The sequence below is a fragment of the Taudactylus pleione genome, unplaced genomic scaffold (genome assembly GCF_031769625.1).
Source record: "Taudactylus pleione unplaced genomic scaffold, aTauple2 ptg000102l, whole genome shotgun sequence".
Taxonomy (NCBI): domain Eukaryota; kingdom Metazoa; phylum Chordata; class Amphibia; order Anura; family Myobatrachidae; genus Taudactylus; species Taudactylus pleione.
This window is the reverse complement of record NW_028284504.1, coordinates 3,916,637-3,941,079: the sequence shown is the minus strand read 5'-3', so window position 1 is coordinate 3,941,079 and position 24,443 is coordinate 3,916,637. Positions and strand designations below refer to the sequence as shown.

The following is a 24,443-nucleotide window of genomic DNA, read 5'->3' as shown; positions in this document are numbered from 1 at the left end:
CAGATGGCGGATGTTATCTGTGGTTTTATCGCTGATCTCCTTGTAGTCCCAGTTGACGATGTCTCAGCCCAAGCTTATAGATGTATAGGCTTCTACGCCGCCTTCGCTGTGATGATATTCACCTGGTTGCATTGCTTGAGAGCGGTGGTCGATAATTCTGAGCAGTTCCTGAAATCCTGGTTGACGACTGCTTTCGGTCAAAACACCTTCACCCTTCAAGTTTGCTAGTGCCCAGGCTCTGTTGGGAGATCCCTATGGACATTTTTTGCTAAAACTCTGCATTTTATGGACCGGTGATTCAGCTTACAGACCTCAAGGCAAGATGACCCTCCTTGACTGTTTTTAGCATACCTGTATCTTCAATTTTTTGTTTGTTTTAGTCTTTACTCTGCTTTATTAATACTTTGAAGCTGTTACAACTGGAAAGCATGTACACATATCAATTACAGGCCTCAGTGTGGGGTGGCTCTACCTGACTGACTTAAATGCACTTGTGTTATCCTCGATATTTGTTTATATCCTGTGAATATATTTTGTATTTATGTCATTCGTTGGTATTTTATTGCTGTGAGGGTTCAATCCACAGCATCTTCCTCTCTTTCATGTTTGTTTTTTGTCTGTTCAGTTTTTCTACTCGGTTAGGCTGTTATTGTTATTACCTTTGGGTGTATCTTTGCTGGCCTTTTTGTCCAGGACCGGAAATACCTTGCATTAAGGCAGTGTCGTCCACTGGAGTGGGGGGGTGGGGGGGGGGGGGGGGAGGGGGATCGCACTGAGTGATACTATCCGAGGGGGGCACCCCAAAATAGCATAGTTGCTCCGCTATTTGGCGTCACTCCTTCTGATAGTGATACAGAGCAGTGGTTACACTGTGCCAGGGGAGGTTAGGTGCTGTCCAGCAACTCCCGGAGCTCTAGGCAAGTCCCCAGTGTGACGAGAACAGATACGTGACACCCGTTCACGGCTCTGAACATCGTATGCCAGGGGGTGTGGTCTTGCAGACACTAGAACACTCTCCTTTTCGAGCACCTGCATAAAGTCAAGAGTGGTGCGCTGGGTGACACCGACCCCAGTGATGCCACTGCCTAAAAGTACACTGCTGTAGTTGCCGCATTTTCTGTCTTGAAGTGGGAAGGTTATATAGTGTAGGTGTATTTGGGGAGTAAAAGGTATATTCAGGTATACTGAAAGTCGGGAGTATGGTTATACAAGGTTGGGGGAACTGGGAGGTAGTTGTTAAATACTATATTTTGCTGTCCATGTTTTTTAGATAATGGCCAGTGTGTATTTTGATATCAGATCACGAGAGAGAAACTAATTGTTTGCTATATGTCTGCCTTGCAAAAGCAGTTTGACTTGGCCTGGTATTTGAGTCTAGATGCATTGCATTGCTCCTTTTTCCAGAGCTACATTCATATTCATTACACTGATGCCCACTATTCTGCTGGTTTTGTGTTGTGTAGGCCTGAACGGCCCCTTCGGGTTCCCAGTTCACTACTACAATATTGTATGGGGTATAGGTATATGTAGTTTTATGCATTATGTTACATACTGTCTGCCTGCTTTTATTTGTTAATTTCTGGCATAATTTTCCCAGTCTCCTTTTTTCTCTTAATGTTACTGATATTGTGTTACCCCACAGATATACTATGTTTTAAGTTCCTGTCTGCCGCTAAGTCGCTCATTTTGTGCCATATCTACTAGGTCTTGATTTTCTCCGAACAGCCATGTTTCTTACCCTTCTTTTTTTGTTCTCTTATTTTCATATGTATCAGATATGAGAATGTTACGTGTTAATTTCTGTATATCTGTACATTGGCCATGTTCATTACTTATATTGCTTACTGTCTTGTTGTGGGTGTAAACTTTAAAACGTTATACATAAATAATATTTAAAATAACATACTGTCACACAAACACATAGCTGTGGTCAAAGCAGCAGCATATGCTCCTGGTTTACTACAACTATCATCAGATGCAATAGATATGCCTCCTAACAGATGTATCAGTGGTTACGTCCTGGTCTACATTTCATACTTGCCATTTAAAAAACCTCTCTGGTTAAATCCCAGAGGGGGCGCTTACTTGAGAGATCTTTTCATTTTTATGCTTTTTCATTACAAGCTATATGAAGTATTTGTATAACCTTATTTTGTTCAATTAATGGATATTGTATTTGATTCTGATTATATAAAAACACTGCTTATATAAAAGCACTGACTAATACTTGTTGTTTAGCTCCATAAGAATCCTGGACACAAACAGGAGTAATAAAACTGTAATATATTTATTATTATACATTCGGGGGGTGATTTAAATGATGTAATTACGTTTGCGTGCTCATGCATGGCACGCACATGTAGCCATGTTTTAATAATGTATCTTCAAAATAAAAACCCCTTTCAAGATAATTTCCCCTTATGCCCCTCTAGTAGAACACATTAGGACACTCGCCACTGTACTCTCATAATCTGCTGAGTGTGTTCTGCCTTGGATAACCTTCATGTGACGCAAGTGCATGTGCTGCTGGCTTTCAATTGGCCAATGCCAGCAGCCAAATTAGAAGGCGGTGTGTGTTTTTATTTAAACTTTCCCTATGTCTCAGCTTTTACTATTTTTCCAGTTATAGCTTGCAGATGTGTAAGGAACATTTATACTGTAATCATCTTGTATTTGGACAGGCATAAAAACAATTTAAAGATTGAGAAAAAGAGAGTTGGTGCCTAAAGGAGGGTGACTGAACATGAAAAACTAACTTCTGCATAGGAAATAAAGTATTCCTTCAAATCCATCAGGCAAAACTAACCTGATAAAAGGAGTGGAAATTCCTCTCTCCTAGTTGCTGAACAATGACCCGAGACTGGGTAAAGAGAAAGAAAATACATTCACTAATAATCAGTAGTAGCAATCACTCCTGTTTGTGTAATACTGCTGTAAAAGTTTTATCAACATATAGAAATTTTTCTATGGGAAAAAAATAAATAAAAATGTTACAAGTCAAACTGTTTAGCAATATTCTTGATTATGTAGGTCTGCAGTACATTAGAACTGAACAAAGAATAACGGAATCGGTATGATTCACCGTCGGCCGCTTGGTCAGCGGTTCAAATCTCGGCAGCGGCAGCCCGACAGAGGAGGAAATCCAGATCATCCCCAGATAAGTATAAACTAACCTAATTTTACCCCCTAACCCTAACATTCCTTTAGGGTGCCTAACCCTAACCTCACCACCTGTGCCTAACTCTAATCCCCCCTCTAAGTGTCTAAACCTAACCCCCCCTTTCTTTCCGCCTAAACCTAAGACCCCCCCAGGGGGGTGCCTAGCCCTAACCTGCCCCCGGGGGTGCCTAACCCAAACACTCCCTCCCCCTAGCCTAGCCCTAACCTCCCGGGGGGGATGCCTAACCCTATGTCTGTGAACCCCCCCCCCCACCCCCCCCCCGGGAGCCCTAAACCCAACCCTCCCCCCCGCGGCTATCCGAAACTGGGCCCAACATCCCTTTGATCGGGATTCCGGGTGCCGGTCTCCCAGCGTCGGTAAAATGACAACCCTCGCTGGGATTAAGTAGTCTAGAAGCCGGCGGTCGGCATTCCATCTGCCGGCTTCATAAACGTATACCAGAATAACATCTATTAAAAGCTTAAATTCTGTTCACGTAAATGAAAAAAAAAAAAAAACAAATTGCCAAAGACTACAATGTACAATTTAAGAACAGGAGGCTAAAGCTCTGGCACTTTTTATGTATTATTGTTTCATACTGAGCAATTCAATTAAGAGTCAAGGAGCTATGTAGGTCAATGTTACACACAGGCTTCTCATATGGCACAATAATTACATTGTATAACCTACTTATCTTAAGGGATATGCCACACACACAAAATATGTATATATCTTTTTAAATAATTTCTTCCATCTCCCTACCTAGTAGAACAGTTGGAGTCCCTTAAAACTACAAAAATGTATGGCAATCCCATTATTCAGCACTGCTGACAGCAAACAGAAAAAGGGTGTGAAACAGTGATATGTTGGTATCTCCTATAGACAGTGACTATAATGAGCTGCAGGTCTAATCAACCAATGCCTGTGTGAATCTAACTAGAATGGTTAGGTTACTGGATTAATTCTGGGGTGTCAGCACAAGGTAGCTCAACACTGGGTAGAGTTCTCCAGAATCCTGCACTGATATGGGAGTTACACCATCCTGTTAGTAGGGGGGAATTGTAAATAATAGTTGAGTGTGCAATTACCATTTAAAGGCATATAGGGGTATTCATGAAAGCTTGGACAGAGATAACATTTTGAGAGGTAAAGGGGTCTATTTTATAAAGGGGTCTAGTATAAAGTACTAGTTAATCAGCTCCTAACTGTGTTTGAAAAATGAAAGTTAGGATCTGGATGGTTGCGAGAATATTTCCGTACACTTTTCCATCCAAGGCTTAGCAAATAGACCCCCAAAGTACCAAGCAATCAGCTCCTGTCACTTTACAGGCAGTGTTTGAAAAATGACAGTTAGGAGCTGATCGGTTGGTATTTTCTTTCACAATGTTATCACTCTCCAAGCATTCATAAATACACTCTTAGGTTGTAAACAACTATTAATGATACACTGGCCTCATTAGAGAAAGTAGTTCTTCAATCACGTAATGTGTTGGATAATTATCCATTATTATAATCAATTACTTTCTTTATTCAGTGACTCTCACCTTCTCCAATAGGTAATTACTGATGTGCCCTCCAATGGGATCTCCTTTAAAGTCAAAGTTAATGTCCATGTATTTTCCAAACCGGCTGGAGTTGTCATTCCTATTAGTCTTGGCATTGCCAAATGCCTCCAAGACACAGTTTGACTTAAGGAGCATATTCTTTACTCTGTAAAAGTGTATGGGGGACAATGTCACACTGACAGCACCTCTGTCACATCAATCAAAGGACAACTACAAAAAATTTACCAGAAAGTGAATAACAAATGGCGTTATTTTTTATGTCAAATTGATAACATTTAGCAGGGATGCCACATATCACCTAATGAGCCCCCAGACGTGATTAGTTCACCAAATTTTGACATCTTTCCTGTCAGATGGTAGAGCAGGAAAATGAGCAAAGGCAGATCATGGCATAAACAACTGTATTATGTATGTCTAACAGAGGAATAGTGGGCACCTGAAGTCATTCAGAGGTTCACAAATGTGTTTGATAGCCTATACACGTACGACAGAGAAGGCAGCCATGGGGCCTGATTCAGAGTTGGGAATAGAGAGAGATCTCTCTCTCAACTGATCATCTTGGTGAAACCATGTTGCACTGCAGGTGGGGCAGATTTAAAATGTGCAGAGAGATTTTATATTTGGGAGGGAGGTGTCCAAACTGACATCTAAATTGTAGAGTAATAATAAAGCTGTGCAGTATTTGTGGGCTACATGTAAAAGCAGCCAGTATTTACCCTACATGCAAAAAAAATAAATTATGTATTTACACCCCTTGCATTGCAACATGGTTTGTCCAGGTACACAGTTAAGTGCTATCTCTCTCTATTCCCAACTCTGAATCAGGCCCATAGTGTGGACTGAATAAAATATTTATGAGAATAAGGCTCATTAGAAACTAGTGACATCTGTAAAGCGCTGCGGAATATGTGTGCGCTATATAAATAACTGGTAATAAATAAAAATAAATAATAATCTGTAAAACACTTCATAACCAATATTTATGGGACACTGGTTCCTTGTAAATTGATAGGCTGCAAACAAAATGTCTGCCTCTACTGTGTGCACAATTCATTCAAGTCCACTTTTAGGCAAAGCTCACATTGGTTCCTGCTCACTGGGTCCAACAACTTTTCTGGGTCAATAGTCCCTGCAGTGCATATAGTTTATATTTTTAGTACTATCATTTTTATGGAATAGGCCCAAAAATATAACTTTAGACAAAACTTACCTCTCGACCTCAGCTCTCTGGCTGGGGTTTGTGATGGCAGCTATGTACTGCATTATGTATTTGCTGGCTTCAGTCTTCCCAGCACCACTCTCCCCTGTAATATACAAAACAAAATTATTATCTGCAAGGATATAGTAATAGCACAACCAGTACAGAAAGAGCTAATCATAGGAGGGACGGTGAAGTGAGAGAAGGATTGGGTTAGCAGGAAACTGGAGTGGATTAAAAAACAAGCCAACGTAAAAAGAAAGGTGAATGATCGGGGTGACTACAGATGTAATAATACCTGATATCATTATACACGTGTCTTTACAACGTCTCTTCATGGCCTTGTATGCAGCATCTGCAATGGAAAACAGATGTGGGGGTCTCTCGTACAGTTCCCTTCCTTTATACTGTTCTATCGTCTCCTTCCCATAGATTGGGAGACTCTTGTAGGGGTTAATGGAGACCACCACCTCCCCGATAAAGGTGTAGATTCGTCCTTTCTCAAACCTGCACCAAGAGACACAAAAGAAATATGGTTGCTAGAGTCAGATAGAACTATACACTAAGTAGTCACAAATAGCTGGCATTTGGCAACTTATTAACTGCGACAGTAACAGATATTCTTGAGATGAAGGGAGTTATTATATCCAATTTCATGGACTGTATCCATGACAGTATCATTTGGCATACACCCTGTTAATTCACCAATGTCTTATTGTCATTCGTTCCTAAATGAATAGGCTGCAATGTCATGAACATTTGCTCAGCCACATAATGGCACTTTATTCTTTTAATTTATATTTTCAATTCCATGTTTGTCTGGATGTATATTTATATTTGCAAAATACTGCATCATTTATAAACATTAAACAATCAATAAAATGTACATAAATTGAAATATTAAAAAGCAATGTTACTAAGCCTTAAACATCTGAGAATACATGAATCCGCCTTATTGTGCCATGACCATGTCAATCAGTAACGATAACATGAAGTTAGTTGTCCATTGTAAAGCCCTGCAACTGAACATGCAGTAGAGAGCCATGTCACCAAAAGAGGGAGCCCTTCTACAATATAAATAAAAACATTACACTTAACAAACGTTATCTTTATTACCGGGCATAATCAAAATATAATTATATCACCCTCTATATAGACATAATTACTTATTGAGCATGATCTGACCACTGTATAAGTTCTTAATACAATTATATTGCACTCTATACAGATAAAGGACATTGGGGCAGATGTATGAAGCTTTGGAAAGTGATAAAGTGCAGAGTGATAAACAACCAACCAATCAGCTCACAACTGTCATGTTACAGGCTGGGATTGAAAAATGAGAGGTGGGAGCGGATTGGTTGGTCATTTATCACTCTGCACTTTATCACTTTCCACAGCTTCATACATCTGCCCCCATACCTTCTAATTGTCTAAATTGAACAGTGTGCGCTATCATGCCAATGAAAAAGTAGAGAGGCAAAATTAGGGGGGGTACACCTCATATCAGAAATAGTCTTTATGGTCACGTTGATGGGACAGTAGGGAGGTATGCAGTATACCTACACACATGATCAAAATGGGTTGGGCACGCGATCCCTGCGGTCAGAATTCCAGCAACGTAATCCCGACAGCGGAAATCCCGATTCATGCAGGTAAGGGTATTCTAACCCTATGCCTTAACCCAACATTCCCGCAGCCTAACCATAACCCTCCCCTCCCACAGCCTAACACTAACCCTCCCCTCCCACAGCCTAACCATAACCCTCCCCCCTAGTGCCTAACGCTAAACCCCTAGCCCTAACCCTCACTGTCGAGATCACAGCAGTCGGGATTCCGGCACCGGTATTATGTTCACCGGCATTGTGTGCGCCAGGATGCTGACTACATACATTGCAAACAAAATACAATCCTATTACACTGCATACAGACATAGGAATAACATCTATCCAATATGACGGGCAGACTAGATGGGCTAAATGGTTCTTTTCTGCCATGAATGTTTCTATGACCATTATACAATTCCATTACACACTATACAAATATCAAACACTAGACCTAGTCACTATGAGCTGTCTACAGGATATATTCCTAAAAAATAGAAGTACTATGTCTGTATAGAGCAACCCCACACTTAAAACATTAACCAGCACCACTGTTTGTTACTGCTATTGTGGGGGACAAAAAGTGTGTGGTCCCCCCACAATATCAGCAACCAGCACCGAGCTGTTCATCTCTTAGCGGAGACCCACAGCATTGGGTTCCCTTGCGATAATGTTTTTCAGTCCAAGAAGCATAGGGCTGAATTAGTGGTATTGGGCTCACAAAAACAAACATTCGCCCATATCCCCCTGACAAAACCAGCACTGGGGTCAGTGTGATGTGCAAATGATAAATAATCATTACACACGTGTGTGTAATACCGGCTGCCAGTTAGGGATGGCCGTGACTATTGATGGTCCACAATCATCGATGGTCTATGACGGATGGCAAGTGTTTTTTTACATAGATGGTGTGGCATAGATGCTGCACCGTCGATGGTGGCGCCCAATATTGTGAAGTCTGCATATGCGTAGCACTCAGTCATCTATGGCTGACCATCTAAGCTTGAAAAACCATCAACCACTGATGGTATAGCCTTCTACTGCCTGTTAATCAAACAGATCTTGGTGGCAGTGTTCAGTGCAGAGAGCCCATTACTCATACCTCCCAGCATTGGGATGTGGGAAATCAGGACACTGTGCGCACGCCTAAGGTAAGGTCTAAATTCAAGTGATCTAAAGGACCGTGATGGCAGGGGGAGGACCAAGGTCGGCTCAAGTTCAGAACATGGGTCAAAATGTGTCATCTCGCAGGCTCACTACGCTCCACTCACCACAGATTACTATTCCTAATAGATGTCCATGTGTACAGTAAAACTGCTAGCTCACTGACCTTGCCCCTCCCCCTTCCGTCGCCGGTCACTTTGTTGCGACAACAGAGGACCTTTAGCCCACTTGGTTCTAGCATCAACTCTTTCTACAGTTTTTAGATGCCACGCGCATCCAGTGACCTCTTAACCTTTTTAGCTGTGGTGGGGCAATGCCAAGGAAGAGGAACTGTCCAGCCAAAATCTGACGGTTAGGAGGTATGCATTTCTCACCTGCTCCTCTAAGAGCAATGTAAAACAGCGCATCAATGTCAATTAACTTCACTGATACAGTAGTAATTCATACAACATGAGGAGTTTATACACAACTAGCCAATAAGAGCAGTTTATTTTATTTTTGTTACCCATTGATTTACATCAAGATGGAAGATGAGTGGAAGCCATGTGTTTCTGCAATTACATTTTATATACTGTGTACATTTTATGCTGGGTGAAATCCTGTAAGTTTATTTTGGGTCTCATATTTGTGCTTTCACTATGTTATTACTTAGCGCTCATATGCAAATTAGTAACACACACACACATATATATATATATATATATATATATATATATATATATATATATATATATATATATATATATATGCTCCTCTTACCTTTCATGAACTCACTATTTTATCAGATAAGCCGCAACAATTCTTTTTATTAAGAAAAATATATTAACTTATACGTCAATTTTATAGTGTTTATTTGTGTATGCTCTAATATATGTATATATAATAGATATGTGATTGTTGTGCACAGCACAGTATTTTTGCACAGCAGTATTTATTCAATATATTCTTATTCTATTTTTTATTGCTTTAAATAAATTGTGATTTTATATATATGTTTTAGTCAGAGTTAAGTTTTTTACTCCTACATCACTTGCACTTTATTATTAACTAAGGTTTACATGATTGCACTATGCACTTTCTTGTTATATTTACATAAGGAATCCCCACCTACCTCAATTATTATTTATGCACAGCACTTTGTTTAGCACATAGGCGCTTTTAACAGATCTAATTTTTTCACAAGTTTAACAACAGATCACCACTGTTGTAATTCTTCTGTTAGAGCTGACACCCACACTATAGGGGAGGGCTATAATTGTATGCTTTTTACATATAGAAAGGTATATATTTTTAACAAATGTGACCTAAATATGTTTATCTAACGGAATAGTCTCTATAGAGAAGGAATTCTCCTTGTTTAATTCAGTGAGGATATCTGCTATCTTTTGGCGCTGTGTTCTTATATATATATATATATATATATATATATATATATATATATATATATATATATATATATATATAGTCCACCAACTGCCGGCACTCCCTTCAATGGGTTAAATAGCTCCAGTGCACAGTTCCACAATGTAATCACATGAAAACTCCAGCAGAAAGAACGGCACTCAGAGACTTTCTTCGCAAGTGTTAAGTCTCTGAGTGCTGTTCTTTCTGCTGGAGTTTTTTTTACATTATATATATATATATATATATATATATATATATATATATATAAACTTGTTTTGCCAATGGTATTAAGTATATAAATATATTTCATAGATTTTCCTTTAATTCACAAAAAATGCCCAAAAAAGAAATATTTGGTATTGGAAGTTTTAACTGTGCGCATCTGTGTGGTGGTGTCGATAGCTGGGATTTGGCCAGTACTCTATATCAGAGCTGCTACTGATACAGCCTGTCCCTGATGAGAAGTGTCTACATCACTGGTTCCCAAACGTTTTCAAATCACCGCACCTTGGAGTATCAGCATTTTTTCCACGGCAGCCCTGGGCCATAAGTTTCTTATTGAGAAATTCATCAAAAATTAAAATTACGTAAATTGAACTTATATGTCACCCTTAAGGTGCGTATCCATTTGACGACTGTAAAACGAGTGCACGAAGACGACATTGTAATCGTGCAGTCATTTCACAGACTGTGATGTGCCTATACTGAACGATCAGTCATTCAGTGTAGGCACATTAATCATCCCTTAACATGCTCAACCTGACGTTATCGTCAGGTGGACCAGCATGTTCGGGCAATGATAGATGTCAAAAACGACCAGCGGGCGCACGCATCGCTGGTGGTTTTTTACATTAAACTGCCCAATTTGCAAATGATTAAGAAGCGATTGAACGATAACAATGTCGTTATCGTTCAATCGCCCTGTTTAATCGCGTAGTGGATACGCACCTTTAGGTTCAGTTATGGGGTGGTTGACAGGGCTTCTCTTCTTTTTGTCCACATATTTCTTGATCGGCAGCCATTAGCACTAGATATGCCTATCACACTGATTAAAAATCATTTTATTTGGCACTGGACCACCAAGCCAAGGCACCCCTGCAAGTGCCCGGAGGGACCCAGTTTTGGAACTACTGGTCTACATATTTACAGACTTCGTAATTGCTAAGTTTGATTCAATACATTGGACTTTTGAATGAAGCGCTAACACTTCTTCCTCAGTGTGGACATCTAGTGTATTTCAAGAAAATAACACCCCTAATGAATGTATCACTAATTATTGAGCTTATGGTTGCTACCGGATTAAGCACTAAACAGGGACTTTTTTCAGGGCAGGATAACTAGTGTTAAATTTTATCCAGGGAGCACATGCATCCAATATAAACACATACTTTAAACATAACTCTGTACACAGAGTATTCTAGCTGCTCACAAGACAATGTGGATAATGAAGAAATGTCTAAAGTTACAAGCTGCTTCAGTGTTAAGCAGAGGAAATCTGTAAATGGATTTGAGGCACAGGCTATAAATAGGTTGTGTACTTCCTTTTCCAAATTTTATAGAATGCCTTTTTATTTTTATACCTCAAAGTCAGCAGTAGCACATCCAAAGAGAGACCCAGCCATATACAGCAGGAGGGGTGAAGACAGTGAGCATAGTGAACTAAGGATGGCCATTGATGGTCAATGGCTGATGGCAATGTGGCTTTTGCCATTGATGGTGTAGCAACGATGCTGCACCATCAGTGGCGACACCCAATGCTGAGGAAACAGCAGCAGCGCCAGTCCGATGGCCAAGATATACGCATGTGCAACACTGTACCATCAAAGGTACAGCCTTTAATGGCCATCATTAAACTGAACTACTGACAGCAACAATCAAAGAGTTAAAGGGGGCAGTAACACACTTCTGGTCTCCCTGGAATAGGCATAGCTCTAATAACACACTTGTATAATGATAATAGGGGATCTTTCATTTCTGTTTAAACTAACATAATTTGCTTAGAAATATATGCTGAAGCCTCTTCAGAATTATTGCTTGTCTCGCATATTTCATTTAGCTGTATTCATATGAAAACGATGCGATAAAGGCATGTCGTAGGAAGAGAAAACTGGGCTAGACTGCAACATAAGTCTGTACCCAGCACATGCGCAGAGCGGGTCGCCTGTACCCAGTGCATGTGCAGAACGGGTCCCAACAATGAAAGCAGAAAGAGAAATGTCTCTTCCCTGCTTTTCTCCAGCGACCGTAGAGATAACTCCATCCAGAGATGGTATTATGTTTTCGAGTGAAGCATCGTTTCTCTCATCACTAGCCTATACATAGCATTTGTGCGCCGCCTGCATTGCAACTTTATATTAAATATAAATAATAAAATATTTGGCTATATTTTAGGATTTTACCAATCAAAATGCTGGAGAAAACCCATTTTTACGTTTACTATATAGACCCATTTGTCATTTTTGAGAGTTTGTGTCTTTAAGTGAGATGTAGCAAGCCTGAGAAGAGCATTCCAAAATTATTAATGGACGGATTGGCCGTTATGTCATCAGTTTCTAAAGAATTGAAATGTCTGCTTTCACTTTGTGTAGCTAAGTAGGAGAAGAAATGTAACCTCTCATTACGTTTTCATATATTTTCGTTTTAATGAGTTTTCTGAGAGCACCTTTGTATGCTATACACATTGCATGTGCATCAATGCACAATAGTTTGTCAATTAAATTACAGCTAGGCAAAAATAATCAGCCCGACTGAACTTGCCAAATGCTACTGTATGTGGCTCCTTGATCATGAATTTTGTTTGTTTAACTCTTCCTTTGATTTACAAAAATATCGGCATCTTCTGTCCAACTACTTCTATTATCTCATAAGCCGCCCATACACGGTGGGATATGCACCTTGCGACGCGACGGGGGATCTGACGGCTGTCATATCGGGCGGTCCCAACACACTGTGCGATCGGGTGGCCGACCGCCCATTATCCCAACACCTCCCTCACAGCCCTGCATGGGATCGCACATCACACCCCAGATCAACTGAACCTGCAGTAATATCTGTAGGTGCGATGTATGACCCCACGGGTGCGCACACTATCCGATATCATGCCCATACATGGTACGATATAGCAACGATATTGTACAATCCGTCAGATCAGCTGCTTTATCGCACCGTGTATGGGAACCTTAAGGCAAATACACAAGTATCTCCCAATGACGCCACCATATTTTGCATAAACGGTCCCAAAATAAATTAACTCCAGAGGGAACACTCCATTACTCTACATGACAGCAACCACACTGGGGAAATGTATCATACCTTTGAGAGATAAAAAGTTGACTATAGAACCAATGAGCTTCTAGCTGTCATTTATCTAGCACAGTCTATAAAATTACATTTAGAAGCTGACTGGTTGCTATGGGCAACGTCTACATTTTCTCTCTCTTGAAGGTTTGATACATCATTCTAATGAGAGAGGGAGGGGGGCATTATCCGATGCCTATTCACATCCATTCAAAAATGTGTCTAAAAATAAGCACTCATCATTGGAGCAGGAGCTGAGAAAGCAGACAAAAAAACAAAGTGGTGTAAGGTTGAACGTACAGGACTACGAGAAGAGTACCATATATGTGTCAGATACTGCTAATTAGAGACTCTCCCATTCTGTACTAAGGTGTGGTAGGGGGGAGGTCATTTCAGTACAGTGCCTGAATACCTTCCCTGGATAAGGATAGAGGGCTTCATTCAGAGCCGCTCGTAAGCGGCCGCTTGTACGTTCCGAGCGATGTTCGCACATCTGCGCATGCGTACGGATTGTAATACGCATGCGCGAACCAGTCAGTGTGGCCGAAAATCGTGTGCTCGCTAAATAGCGAATGCCTGCTATTTTGAGTGACAGAATGAAGCGTATGTGGGTGGTAACAGGGGAAGGTGCTTGAAAACGGGGAGTGGAGATCAGAACGCAGGCGTGCCTAAAGGTCAAAACGGGCGTTTTAAGGGTGTGCATAATTAATACAGCAGCGTCATCGACCACGTCACTTGGTTATTTTATAGTCTGAACTGCTCGCAAGATTGCGGTAGGAAAAACCAACCACAAGAATAGCGAGCAGTTCAGACGCCGTTTGATGTACTCGATTAAGCTAATAAATAGCGGACATGACGTATGATGCGAGCAGCCAGGGGGCATTTTTATCAAAATTACGACCGCAAGTTTTGTTCGCTCGTTCAGACATAGAGGCGTCAACAGACCGCAAAGAGCAAAGGGTTAATTTGAATAGCCACCCCATTTTTCTGAACGAGCGAGCGCAAATAGCGTCCGGCTCTGAATCAAACCCAGAGTGTGCTGTGTGTGTGCAGGCTGTAGCAATGTGTGATCTAATAGGTTGGGTAGTCATAGGATCAGGTAAAATAGATGTAACAGCCCTGCTGTTACACACTACTAAGCTATTAAATGATAAGTCCCCTACAGGCAAGTCAAACACATCATGGAGTTGTGACTGAGAACAGCATTTTGTAGTACCGCCGATGTCACTAGACAATGCGGTAGAGGAGCCAACTGTAGACAAAAGACTGCATATGCCTAACACCCCTGAAAATGAAAATATTATAGAGTTAGCGTGTATTTAGCAAACAATTATACATGGGAGAGGCATAGGTGTATCAATAATAGGTGCAAGCTGTGAAGTGCACACTGGCCCCTGGTTCCAGGGGGGCCCCACACAGCACATTCTACACTTATAAATTATATTACCCTATCCGGCATTGGCAACGCAGAAATCAGGAGAATGGTGTGGCCTCCATTTTCCTAAAGATTTGTTCTTGTACAGTAGATAAATCAATGGGAGCAAAAGTCTACTCCGCAACTGTGCCGGCGACCGCAACTGTGCCGGCGAGCGAGGTGGGGCCATACAAAGATGGCCACCTCCTCTTTTAAGCCGCCCCTGGGGAGAGGGGTTACATTTTGCACTTTAAAAATAAACATCACAGTGGACTTAAAAGGTCAATCTGCTTACTTTATTAGCGTCAATCTAGTCTGGTGGGATTACAATTATGCACAGTAAGCACTCTTTATGTACCCACCTAAGACAAGCCACACTCACCATTCTCCCCTGAACAATTACATATATTATACAAAATATTGCAAGCAGATATACAAATAGACTCAATTATTTTTTAGCTGTCAGTTCCAGGACCTCTTTGGCAAGGTATCCTCTAGTACCTTGATCACATTGTTAATAACAATTGTGATGTGGCCAGAGAAGGGGGTTTCCTAACCCTTTATTTATGCATTATGAGTGATATCAGGCTCTAAACTAAAAAGGTAATTTATTTTATTCATAGGGTATTGGTTTCCCATCCACTGTACATTAAAAAAAAAAAAGTATTTTCAATACTGGCTCACTTCTGGTTTCCTTTTCTTACCTACTTTTCAACTATTTATTTTGCGACAGACACATGAACCCATATTTATATTAATTCCTAATCATATCCACATTCAATAATCTTATCCAAATGATATGAACTAAATGAAATATAATGAATAGATCTACTGGTCATGGCCATGCAATGTCTTTTGTCAGTCTTTGTACTTTTTTTTAGATTTATTTATTCTATACTTTGACAGATTAAAACACAAATGTGACCCTTCTATATAGAAGCACCCTGCAATCAGAGTGATGGCTCTTAGTTGTCACAGTGTGTTGTGAGTGTTTATTCTAAGTCACTTTCCACTGTGACAAGACCAGACAAGCGTTATACCCTGCCCACTCTCTCAAGACACCAGTCTAATCCCAGAGAGGCTGTTCTTGCACCAGTATGTGCATATTAATTCTGTAACTGGAAAGGGATTACAGATACTGAGCTTCCCATAACAATTTAGGTATACATAAAAAAAAAAAAAAAAATCAAACCACTGCATGTTATTCTATTCAAAATTCAAGAAACATAATTATGATGCAAAATAAATTATTATAAGCAAATTAAAATAAAAACCTTACACAAAGCCATATATCCTGTCTCCCACATATATCTCCTTATATAGTTGCATTAGTCCATATAATTTCTAAAAATACATTTATATACATTACCTAAGTAATGCTAGCCATACACAACATGATATAATATTTGGTCACTGGGCCCTATGTTGCAGCTTATATGGCTCAGACATAACCCGGATGTCTGATAGTGAAATTAACACAATGATCAGACAAGTTTGTACACGCATTTGGAAAGCAACTGCAGGTGGCCTCCATCAACCTACATATCCAATAATCTTCAAACTACTAATGCTGGGTCTTTAGCTTTAGCGCCAGTAACAGCACGTGAATGGCCAGCTTAACAACTACTTTTAGAGCCTTCATATATTCCATATACACTCTACAGTTGACATTAGACTACAACTCCAAACAGGCTTTAGAAAGTTAATAATAATAATAATCTCTCTCATATATACATATATATATATATATATATACACGTGGCAGGAAAGTCAGCGGCACTCAGGAGACTTCTTATGAATGAAAAAAAGGTGTCTTTATTTCGACGTTTCGGGGCGACGTGACCCCGTCTTCAGGAACACATGCTTCTTATGAATGAAAAAAAGGTGTCTTTATTTCGACGTTTCGGGGCGACGTGACCCCGTCTTCAGGAACACATGCTTCTTATGAATGAAAAAAAGGTGTCTTTATTTCGACGTTTCGGGGCGACGTGACCCCGTCTTCAGGAACACATGCTTCTTATGAATGAAAAAAAGGTGTCTTTATTTCGACGTTTCGGGGCGACGTGACCCCGTCTTCAGGAACACATGCTTCTTATGAATGAAAAAAAGGTGTCTTTATTTCGACGTTTCTGGGCGACGTGACCCCGTCTTCAGGAACACATTGTGTGTGTTCCTGAAGACGGGGTCACGTCGCCCCGAAACGTCGAAATAAAGACACCTTTTTTTCATTCATAAGAAGTCTCCTGAGTGCCGCTGACTTTCCTGCCACGTTTGTATAGAAGGGAGTGATCTCCACCTTCAGAGGGCACCTGGAGCAAGGTATATATACCCATATTTGGGTCAGCAGAGTGCCGGGCCACTTGTACATTTTATATATATATATATAACTAATAAAGTCCCCAGTTCAAGGGTCTGTCTGTTTGTTCGGGATAATCTCTTGAACCACTGGACATATTTTGATGGGGTTGTCACTGTTCTATATAGCATTGGCCGAGGAGGGTTTAGGTGTATGATCCGTTTACCTGTGACAAAAGGGAGCCCAGCAGTAACAACTGAAGTGAAGCAAAGTCACAGAAAAAAATATTGCACCAAGCTGCTGTATAGGAGTTGGCCATGGTGTTGAAAAAGCAAGAGACAGTGAGCCAATCATCAAAAACAATGTGCCCTGTTGCATAGCAGCAGCCCAGAGAGGGGCAGGATTCAGGGACTGAGCAGGGCCACGTATGCAGCAGACAGAGAGTGAGAGATAGCCTGTAGCAAAACCATGAAAATGCCCGGATGCAGACACAGTAGCCGGGGGAGGCATAGCTATCAGGAATTAAAAAAATTAAAAAAAAAGCATCAGAACACCATGGAATGATGTCCATTCAATTGTGGGAAACATTAGACCGCCACCATGAAATGGTAAATACACTACCATCGGAACAAACTAATTGATGGCTAGTAACCATTGGATCTCGATTTCCGCCCCTACGATGAACCTGCAGGCAGACTCTGCCCACAACTCCACTGTAAAGTGCTCCCTCTCCAGCGTGACGTTCCCGCTCAGCCACATGCCCTCGGTAAACAGGAGGCACTGCTCATGGAAGTCAGCGCACTTCTAAGACAAGGGCACCATGGCGATAAAGCTCAACAGGAAGCCCAGGAAATACAAGGTACATTGTTCAAAAAGGACATTGCTCATGGCCATGTTTGGGAGCTGGGGCAGGGTGCGCATGGAGGCTACACAAATATGCACAGGTGCCCCAGTCCTGGGGACATGCTGCTGTTAATGCTTTCAGTAGATGTAATAAAAATCTCTCATCCATGATCCTCCTGCCCTTCAAAGCACATCCCTGTGGCTGGGCGGGGGTTGTGGTGATACTGGTGAGATGCAGGGGACAGGATTGAGAAGCAGGGGATTGTGGGGAGATGCAGGGGTCTGTGGTGACATGGCGTAGGTTGTTATGAGATGCAGGGGGCTTTGGCGAAATTAGGCGGGTCACTAGTAATAATAATAAGACAGTGTCTCCTTAAAGATTAAAGTAATTCCATTCCAAAATAATTGTGAAGAATGCCCATTGATTGACCATATAGCCATTAGAACTACAATTCTGCAGGCTATCTATAAAATCATACTGTATAATACCCAATATAATCACTATAATTTAATATTCCTCTAATTCTTAAAATATTATCTGCAACCATGCATTGGCTGCAAGAATTAACTACGATGCCTTCTTATAGTCATATGTCAATTGCAGCTATGGCATAAATTTACTACACTGCACTTTTTAAAAGAACCAAAGGAACTTGTTTAGCTGCTGAATCTTTCCCCCCCACACAAGCAGGACATTAGGATATCTCTATAATTTGAAGCTCTGTCACCTCACCATTTGCCAATATTGGTTTAGCTCACAAGATGTCCACCTCCATTGTATATAGATGACAGGTATACTTTATTTTATACATGAAATTCTTTTGCCAAATGAGGAATGGGTCCCTCCCATTGCTACGATTTATAGACACACTAAAGTGCTTCGACATGTAATCTGTAGAGGATATAAAACACTCACACTAGTAACTAGTGTTGGCTAATATAACCGTTCCCACATTGTACTGCGCTGTTGTTACTCCTCAAACTGTCTCTTAATACCTCCTAATAGAGCTACAGTAAATTGTACCACTCCCAGTAATTACTCTTATTTACCCATAAGATATGGTATTTCTTAAGGTATCATATAGTGTAGAATCCTTACGCAATACTAAGTTCTTCGGGGCCTATTAATTAAAAAGTTTTTACGGTAAATACTCAAAAGTCAGTTTTCAGAGGATTTTCACAACATTTTACTATGTAGCCAATGTATCAAGGTGTACTCCGAGATCTGCTGCTGTCCCTCTCTGCACAATTGCAAAAGCAAAAAAAAAATCCAAATAGTTGCGATATGCAGCCATAAGTAGTGTTCATTTTGGCTACTGTCTGCATAATACATCACACAACAATCCTGATGATAACTGGGATAAACTAATGGGATTTCTGGGGAGATTTGTTACATATGTCAAATGAATGATTTGTATTATAAAATTACATTGAACCAAGATAATGTCAGTATTATCCACCACTTAATGTCTTTATCCAACGTCTGACATTAACCAGCACATTTACATCTTCACTCTCGATTGTCTTGCAACGCTAATTGAATTAAAATGCATTACCAGAAATGTAAAGGAAGGGGGATAAGATCCTTTCTATTCAAATAAAGTATAGTTACCTTAAATATGGAAACACAAAGGGGAAAAAATCATAAAAGATTATTCTCCCCTGTGCAGTTTCTGTAAAAGTACCTGATGGCATTAGATATAGAAGCTCTGAGATTAAGGGGCATATGCATCAAAGCTTGATGTGAGATACTATTGTGAGATATATATCACCAACCAATCAGCTTCTAACTTACATTTTGCAGGCTGTTTTAAGAAATTAATAGTTTGGAGCTGATTGATTGGTGATATATATCTCATAATTTTATCCAACATCAAGCTTTGATGCATATGCCCCTAAATCCTTTTTGGCGCTTAATAAATTTGAAAACATCACGATCCATGGGAATGGTGGTGTTATGCGATGTTCTTCCGACAGCTAACCTCTTCGCTGCTAAGGACGAGTTGGACTCGCCCTAAGCACTGCATGGGTTTGAACAGTAGTGGAAATGCATCCAACACCCAATGTCTGATGACACCTGGTGCGCACTATGATTAAACCTGCGCACCGAATGTGCTCCCAAAAAGGGAGCGTGACCTAAAGTAAAGAGGCGTGGTCTCGCGGGGGAACCCAATGACTTCACCTTCGGGGTGATGCTGAGCTGCCCCTGGAGACTGAGCTGTCAGCTCCTCTTCTATGAGAGGAGCCGGGTGCTGCAGGAGAATGTCACACTATCCCGGCTCCTGTCGCTGCAGAGGAGCCGGCATTTTGACACCCGGGTCCAGCCCGCACCCCCATCATGACGCCACTGCGCCCTGGCAAATACATGGCTTTTTCAATATGGGTGTAACCCGGGTCTCAGCTCTAAAACCCCTTTCACACCACACTGCGGAGCTGTGTATTTGCCAAGCATTTTACAAGCCAGGGTTGCCAGGCTGCTCTCATGTCACACTCATACACACACACAAAGCAATCACTGATCATATACACATACAGCAAACACTGCTCATACACACACATATAGCAATCACACACTCCTTCTCAAGCTACCAGACCTCGGTACACAGCTCAGCACCCAATGTGAGCGGTGCCTGTGAGACGGTGCTGGGGAGGAGAGGTGCCCAGGGCAGCACCATACAGGTGAGAAGAAGAGCGGTCTGGGAGTCACTGGCCTGGGAGAGAAGTGCTGCTAGTTCAGGGCTGCACTTTCTTTTTCTCTCCCTCTCTCTGGCGGCCTCACCCTTTGATTGGCTGAGGCTGTGACAACTATTGTAGTGAGGAAGCCCCGTTTCCATCAGGCAGCCTCAAACAGCCAATCAGCTCATTCTAGGTGCGACCCGGGTCTAAAAAGCCAGATTGCACCTTTCAGACAAGATCCGACGCACTGACCCCGGGTTGCAAGTCTCGGGAATAACCCTGGTAGATTGAAGGAGCACAGACCTGGGACTGTCAACCCAGGTTTGACCCTTTCAGACATAAGTCGAACCTGGGTAGTTGGTTTCGCCACGCCCCGGCAAAATCACAGGATTTTGCTTATGTTTGAAAGGGGTATTAAAGTCCACCCCTAATCGTTGCCGTCACTTGGTCATAGGACGGTGTGGGGCTTCAGGATGTAATCATTCCTTGAACTTGAGGAGGCTGAGCCCCTCCCAAGTAAGACACAACATACATTTTTACAAGTCATCAAATAGAGCAGAGAGAAATAAAAGTGCTCTATCTCCCCCCCACTGGCATCAAAAGTCAGTAGTGCCCTTGTCTGAAAAAGGGGAGTCCCCATATTATGTAACCCCTGAGAAGTTAGTCTCTGCTGATCATGTGTGATCACCTGAGAACACCCCTCTTACAAATAATGAAACCTCTAGCTGTTCTTGTTTGGTGCTGTCCAGACAATATCAACCCACACTGCAGAAGTACTAGTAGAGTCGAGGATGGGAGAGGGCACTAAAGATGCACAATCTCACACATCACAGCATGTGCTCAATTGGGAAACATCCAAGTTTGAAAGAAGGGACAGTAATACCTTATATAATAAATTAATCTGTACACATGCGCAATACACCTTGCATTGCTGTCAATGAGCCAATAAGGAAGGTTTCACCAGCTTCCTGAAAATTCAGAATAATTTAAAATAATCCCAAAAATGTGCTCTCCATTGTTACATGTGAACAGCTATAGAAATCCCAAAACACAGTGCAATCAGTGGAGCATTACACCCACAGGTGAAGTCACATATCGAGGGAAACACACACCCTTCAGACAGTTCAGACCCTCTAGTGGTCAAAATCCTTACTTTTGTCAGGTAGGACATGACATGTAACATACGTAACAGTGTCTTTATACAAAATTGCATAGAAACTTGTTGCAGCATTTATTCTAAAGCAATAGTGTACTGTGCAAAATACACTGACAAACTTGTCATGCAATAGTAACCAAATGTTTTTTCAACTTAAATGTAGTGTAAGATACCTAACCATTACATGCTCATAACGTGTACATTTGCATCCTACAGCTGGCACTGCTTCTAACTCTAAATTACGCCCAATTTGTCAGACCATGTAAATTTAAATACACGTTTCGTTACATTTAATGACCACATCACCCAAATGTCCAGATTTTAAGGGACTGAAATTGGATCATGAGTTTTGTCCTGATTCCACAACAGTAGTGAGGTGTGCCCCGCCTATGGGCACCCCTTCAATGCTGTGCCAGTGTACCAGTGGCAGGTGCACGCAACATTGAATGGGTGTTATCGTAAAAAGCACTCCACTCACATACAGGGAACATGATACCAAAGTGTTGTTATAACACCTCAAAAAGTGCCATAGCATCATGGATTGCGGAGAGGCAGAGTTGCACAATCCTTGTTATGGCCCTATACAAAAACCATCCAAAATAAATTATAAATATAAAATGATCTACGTACAACAGCATAGAGCAACACTGTCGATCATTAAGAGATAAACAGCATGTCCTCATTCCTCTAACATACAATTAATAAATGACCTGGAAGTGAAAAAGTTCAAATAATAAATAGCAATCCCAGACTCTTCATGGTTTTATAGAAGTGTAAATCTATTTATGTAAATCCACGTGCACAGCTCCACCCGGTCTGTCTGATCCTGCAATGTGTTTTTAGTTAGAAGTGACATTTTTGTGGTGAAGTTGGCTTATTCCAGAGGGGGGAAAAAACATAAGAGACTAGAATTCCAGTACAGAATTTTGGCAGTAAGTTTTTAACTCCTTCACAAAAGCAGCCACAAGGGTTAACTATTCAAGCCAGTTAAAAGTGTAATTGTTGCCATGGAAACATCTAGTGTGATCAGTATAATTCAAAACAATATGATGGATTATATTATTACTACATGGCAACTGCCACCTACAGACAATGGAGGCACATATTCTGTGGGATGAACAAATATTCAGCCAACTAATTTAGGAATTAGTAAACAGGATTTTGGTACTTACCGTGAAATCCCTTGCTCAGATTCCACAGGGGACACTGGAGTCTCAGTACAATGGGGTATAGATGTGGGATAACTGGGAGCTGGCACTTTAATAAATCTGAATAGTAGCTAGCTCCTTCCCCTCTATACACCTCTACAGGTCAGTCTTAAACTGTGCCCGAGGAGAGCTGGAAAACAGAATAATAGAGGAGAAGAGAAGCTAGAACATACATGAACAAACAAGCAAATATGCAAACAAATCAAGCAGACCTTGAAGAAAAAAATGACTGTCCAAACCAGGAAGAACAATAACCAATGCAGGTGGAACAGTGTCGGGTGGACGTCCAGTGTCCCCTGTGGAATCGGAGAAAAGGATTTAACGGTAAGTACCAAAATCCTGTTTTCTCCTTCATCCACTAGGGAACACTGGAGTCTCAGTACAGTGGGGACGTCACAGAGCTTTCATCCTGGGTGGGAGAGCGCTGAGAACCCTGGGAGGAGGATGCAGTGGCTCTACCCCTGCCTCTGGAACCACGGGAGATCGTGGGAGCTCCTCTGCCACGACCACTGAATCTCCCTGGGATACGAAAGGACGGTCCAGCAAAGTGTTTCCTAGGAGGAGGAGCAACAGATGGGAGACAAGTGGACTTACCACCTGTGGCTTGAGATATCCACTTATCCAATTCCCTTCCAAACAGAGCTTCCCCTGTGAATGGAAGCCCTTCCACGGCTCTCTTAGATTCCGCATTCGCCTGCCATTGTCTCAGCCACAGGGTTCTGCAGGCTGAGACAGCCAAAGCCGAGGATCTAGAGGAAAGACTACAAATATCTATTGAAGCCTCTCCAAGAAAAGAAGCAGACTCTGCAATCTGGCCCTGATTCAGAGCCGGACGCTCTGACAGAGCGCTCGCTCTGAATCAGGGCCGTCCCACTGAATTTAAGAGCGGCCTCCTGGCCGCTCGCATAGCTGTGGGTGACCACCCACAGCTATAGCGAGCGGCCAAAATGATGGTGACCATCTTGACCATCGCGACCATCGGGCTTGCAACGAGACCCTTGCGGTAGGGTCTCGTTGCTGCAAGCCCTGGAGCCGCCTCCGTCGTGCACATGCGCACTTGGCCAACATCGACCCGCGTGCAAGCGCTCATCGCTCGCGAGCGGGTCTGAATTAGGCCCTCTGTTCCGTTAGAGGAACCAGATCCTCCGCCAGAACACCAGTCTTAAGGCCCTCAGCAAGCTGCGTAGCCCATGCTTCCACTGCCTTGTTGACCAAACAGCTGACTAATGTGGGTCGAAGGGACACCCCCGCTACAGTGTACATACACTTCAAGGTAGTTTCTAACTTCCTGTCAGAAGACTCCTTTAAAGAAACTGCTCCTGGAACAGGGTGCACCATCTTTTTAGACAGACGGGACACTGAAGGGGCGACTGAAGGAGGTGTTTCGCATAATTTCCTGCTCTCTGCAGGAAAGGGATAGTAGGATAAAAGTTTATGTGAGATCTGAAACTTTTTATC

At 41.7% G+C, this 24,443-nt stretch overlaps 1 protein-coding gene across 1 annotated transcript in view; it reads right to left on the bottom strand.

Moving 5' to 3' along the window:
* Positions 1-24,443, bottom strand: part of MYO1D (myosin ID) — a 99,073-nt gene that overhangs the window by 41,504 nt on the left and 33,126 nt on the right. The window contains exons 2-5 of the mRNA XM_088470686.1: positions 6,222-6,430; positions 5,936-6,029; positions 4,705-4,870; positions 2,807-2,860 (exon numbers count right to left, since the gene is read on the bottom strand). Coding sequence (XP_088326812.1) covers positions 2,807-2,860; positions 4,705-4,870; positions 5,936-6,029; positions 6,222-6,430 — 523 coding nt within the window. The remainder of the gene's footprint in view (positions 1-2,806; positions 2,861-4,704; positions 4,871-5,935; positions 6,030-6,221; positions 6,431-24,443) is intronic.